At 45.8% G+C, this 5,000-nt stretch overlaps 1 protein-coding gene across 1 annotated transcript in view; it reads left to right on the top strand.

Moving 5' to 3' along the window:
• Positions 1-5,000, top strand: part of myo3b (myosin IIIB) — a 153,907-nt gene that overhangs the window by 99,838 nt on the left and 49,069 nt on the right. The window contains 4 exon segments of the mRNA XM_042067829.1: positions 252-331; positions 958-978; positions 3,116-3,193; positions 3,365-3,570. Coding sequence (XP_041923763.1) covers positions 252-331; positions 958-978; positions 3,116-3,193; positions 3,365-3,570 — 385 coding nt within the window.

Genomic DNA, 5,000 nt, shown 5'->3' with positions numbered 1-5,000 from the left:
ACCGCTACCAGTGGCGTCTCTGTGTGGAAGAGAGGGAGGCTCAGATACCATGAAATCATACGAGGTCATGAAACACCAGTATGCCACCCTTGGTCACACACACACACACACACACTCAGTTAGCCCATGGTCTCTACTGATGAAAAAGTACATTTTAAGTGTAAGATGACCCCTCGTGTCTGCTGTGTACTCAGTGTTCAGTGTGTGTGTGTGTGTACTGATGTATCAGTCTCCTGTGTGTGTCTCCTCAGGTAATCTGGCCACATCCAGAGCCAGGGTCACTGCGGCCTCCAGATCTCTGCCCCCACAACTCAACAACACGCGCAATAAGGTGAGCGCTCTCTCTCTCTCTCTCTCTCTCTCTCTCTCTCTCTCTCTCTCACTCACTCTCTCTCTCTCTCTCTCACACACACACACACACACACACACACACACACACACACAAACACACTCTGTTTCTTCCTTTTTCTCTCTCTGGTACCTCTGTCTCTACCACTCTATCCTTAAATCTCAATGCACAAAGTCTCTTTATCCACATCTTTCTATCTATCTATCTATCTATCTATCTATCTATCTATCTATCTATCTATCTATCCATTCATTCATTCATTGATTTGTTGATCAGTCAGTCTATTTGATGCTTTCTGCGTGCCCATCTCTCTCCATCTTACTGCCTCAGCCTCACTCTAACCCTTCTGTTTCTCCATCATTCTCTTAGTTTCTCTTTACTTTGAATTTGAAAGAGGCTGCTTTTGTTTCAGAGCTCTTCATCTTCACCTTCCTCTTCTAATCAATCTGATTGTACTTCCTCTGTAGTGATGTAAACACAGCAAAACGAAACTCTATCACATACAGTAGCAGCCTGTTGAGTGCTCCTCTTCATATGACCTTCTCGTCCTCTTCCTCTTCCTCTTCCTCTCCTCTCCTCTTCCTCTTCCTCACACTCTCTACTTTCAGTCTCCCAAATACCTGCTGAAGGTAAGACCAGCTTATAAAAACAGATGATGCCTCCAGCCTTCTTCTTAATCCCCTGTATGCTGATACCCTGTGTGTGTGCTCCAACTCCTCCGTTCCCTTAATGTCTCCTGTGCTGTGGAGTAGAACTCTGCTGCTAGCTTGTGTGCTGTGGGATCTCTGTTCTGTGGGTGGCGCTGTTCCTTTGAAGTTCTCCTGTGTTCTGGGCATGTCTCTCCGTCCGTCCAGCTGTCTGTCTGTCTGTCTGTCTGTCTGTCTGTCTGTCTGTCCCTCCCTTGTTCTCGTGTGTTGGTCAGAACGCGCTTTATTCTCTTGCTCGGCCTGTCTTTACATTCCGCATATCTGATGCCGCTATGATCAGAGAGATCTCAGTGCTTTACTGACCTTCCCCTGTCCAACACAGTGCAGTCAGGCAATAACACACACTGTCTCACTGTGTCTGTCTCTCTTTTCTCTCTCTCTCTTCTCACACACACACACACACACATGCTCACACATGCTCACACACACACACACACACACACATGCTCACACATGCTCACACACACACACACACACACACATGCTCACACATGCTCACACACACACACACACACACACACACACACACACACACACACACACACACATACAAAACAAAGAGAAGAGAGAGAGAGAGAGAGAGAGAGAGAGAGAGGACTATACCAGGGGAGTGGTTGATGAGAGTGTTGTTTGATGCAAAGTCTTCCCAAAGAATAAAGAAGTTTGGGCCGTGGTGTGGTGGGTTGATTTGGGTCAGGTTAAAGATAGTTCCAAGCTCCAGTTGAAATAAAGCACGTACTCCAAGAGGAATCTGGGACGATCTCTCCTCGTCTCTCATCATGCCCAAGCCCCCGTTTGATACAACAGACTGTCTCACAGCCTTCAAGTTCACATTTTTGGCAGCATTTTGAGACATAGATGAATAAATATAAATTCATCACAATCTGCGGCTGCTCACGTACCTTTCACACCGTGTAGCCCAGATGAAGTGAAATAAAATATTAACATATGCACTTTGCCGTATAGTAGCGCTATAAAATATGGATGCCTTCATTAAATTTGATGAGGCCCAGGGCAAAGGAGACCATTTGAATGCTTATATTGTGTCCTTGTTAATATGTTGTTGGAGGAAGACTGGTGCAGAGGTGGCACGACTCATTATGGGCTGTACCATAACCCAACGGTATCCCTAGCGACCTTCTACAAGGTGGAATTCCACTTGTCAGACAGCTGGCTTTGATTGTCTGTGGAATGACCTGGAGCGAGTGTTGTATAAAGGGACAGATGTATATCTGTCTTGAATGTATAGAATATAGATCCTAGTGTTTCCAGTTCCCTCCAGAGTAAAGGTGTGGGTCTTGATGCCTGATGAAAGAAGGAATGCTCTTTTGCTTTGCTCTTTGAATTCATATTAATTTCTTAATGTGGGACGTGCAGTTGTTTGGCAGATTGCACATATGATTTCAATCAGGGTTTTGGGTTTTGGATTTTTGCTTTTAATGAGAAATGAATGGCTTCTAGGGAAAAAAAAAACATTTTGATATTTTTTTGATCCAATTCATTATTTTATTATTATTATTATGAATAGATACATTTAGATCCAAATAAAAGTATCTGATTTCATTGAGATTAAAACCTCCAATTAAACTACATTTTCACAAATGGCTGGCAAGGCCTCTGACATGTGCGTGTGTGTGTGTATGTATAAGTAAGTACTGTAAGTATATATACTCTTTTGATCCTGTGAGGGAAATTTGGTCTCAATCCGTGAATTAGTGAAATACACTCAGCACACAGTGAACACACAGTGAGGTGAAGCACACACTAATCCCGGCACAGTGAGCTGCCTGCTACAGCGGCGCTTGGGGAGCAGTAAGGGGTTAGGTCAACGGCACTTCAGCCGTGCCTACTGGTCGGGGTTCGAACCGGCAACCCTCCGGTAACAAGTCCGAAGCATTAACCAGTGTGCTTGTGTGTGTGTGTGTGTGTGTGTGTGTGTGTGTGTGTGTGTGTGTGTGTGTGTGTGTGTGTGTGTGTGTGTGTGTGTGTGTGTGTGTGTGTGTGTGTGTGTGTGTGTGTGTGTGTGTGTGTGTGTGTTTGTGTGTGTGTGTGCTTGCAGGTGGATACCATGGAGGTGATGCGACATCCTGAGGAGACTACCAACATGAGGAGGCAGACTGTGGCCTCATACTTCCGTGTATGTGACACACACCTACACACACACACACACACTTTCCTGTTTTTGTCTTTTTGCCATGATTCATATTACAGACAGACACACGCACACACACACACACACACACACACACACACACACATACACACATACACACCCTAACTCCCCCTTGCTGTCATGTGTGCTCTGCAGTACTCTCTGATGGACCTGCTGTCCAAGATGGTGGTGGGGCAGCCCCACTTTGTGCGCTGCATCAAGCCCAACGATGACCGCCAGGCGCTGCGCTTCTGCACGGAGCGCGTCATGGTCCAGCTACGCTACACCGGCATCCTGGAGACCGTCAACATCCGTCGCCAGGGTTACTCCCATCGCATCCTCTTTGAGGAGTTTGTGAACAGGTAACCAAGGCTCTGAATGCTGCTCGAGTGCCTTGTAGTGTTTAGAATCAGTAGGTGTTATTGTTTCTGCTTTTATTATGAGAGTGAGGTGAGAGCGTAACAGTATGGCCCTTGAGGAAATCTATTAGGCTTGTAGTAAGCCCATACCCCATACACACACATGAGTTAACAACATGGTTTGACATGTTGAGACAGACCTGAACTTCCGACCCTTCCAGACTGCACCTGCTGTCATTGATATCAGCATATGTGTGTGTGTGTGTGTGTGTGTGTGTTGCTGTGTTGACAGCATGACAGCATCCCAGTTGGAGAGAGCAGCAGCAGTGTGCTGAGGCTGGTGTCTCACCTCATACTTCACGTCACTCCTTAATGAGTCCAGGAGACGGAGCACACACACACGCACTGCAGGAGCGCTGCTAAGCTGCACATGGCACTACTAAAGCACATGCACATTTGCATCCTTACAAGGCTGTACATTCATCTGCTTGGCATGATTTTTAAACTCATGACGTGGAAACAAGACATTTTAAAACCCTTGGTTAATGGCCGTGAAGCTCCGCCAGATGTGGTGATTTATCAAGATGAGAACGAATTAATGAATTAATTGTCTTAAAACTGGAATGGGACATTTCAAATACTGGCTTTGATAGCTGTTGGTTTTCACCAAGTTGCCCCACTCAACGGAATTGAGAAACGTTACTTCCGAAGTATTCCCAGAAAGAGCAAATTTACAAAACATTTACATTTTATTTGACATATGTGTACTATATGTACATTAATAGTTATATTCTGCTGTTGGCTTTATTCAAAGTGACTTACAGCATTGTGCAGACATACGTTTTGATCCATATGTGTGCTCTGTCAGTGTGAGACTCCTAATAACCTTGGCGCTGTGAGCACCTCCTCCTACCAGTAGAACCCCTGAATGTGAATGAATGGTTCTGTGAATCTACATGCTGTTGTCGTCTGTGTGTTCAGCAGACGTGTTATTTCCTCAAGACCAGCCGTCTGCGTGTGTGCCAATCAACTGGCGCGTAAACACAAGGACGCCTTTGATTTTGGGGGCAAAATAAGTCTGTTTACAAATATTTATTTATCTACACAAAAAGCTCACAGTGACAAGCGAACATGTACGCATGTGTCTTTGTCTTTTTTCACTGTGGGAAGAGCCGGAGAGAAAGCCGGAGAGTCATTGGGGAAGCACTGCTGTGTGTGGACCGCCCAGGACTGCACAGCTCACCCAGTGGTTCACAGTCAGCCTTTGCAGCCCATAACAGTGAATCCCACCCAGTGTAGGGTATGGCTTTGGGATGCTCCTGTAGGCTTTCTGAAGCTGGTTCTATGTGGCATGTGTCCACCCTGACTCCCTGATTGGTAATCGGATGTAGGGTTTGGCTCCCTGAAGCCGCTTTAGGCTTTGTGATGCGGCT

The sequence above is a fragment of the Alosa sapidissima genome, chromosome 2 (assembly GCF_018492685.1).
Source record: "Alosa sapidissima isolate fAloSap1 chromosome 2, fAloSap1.pri, whole genome shotgun sequence".
NCBI lineage: Eukaryota > Metazoa > Chordata > Actinopteri > Clupeiformes > Clupeidae > Alosa > Alosa sapidissima.
This window is presented reverse-complemented; position numbering and strand designations above follow the sequence as displayed.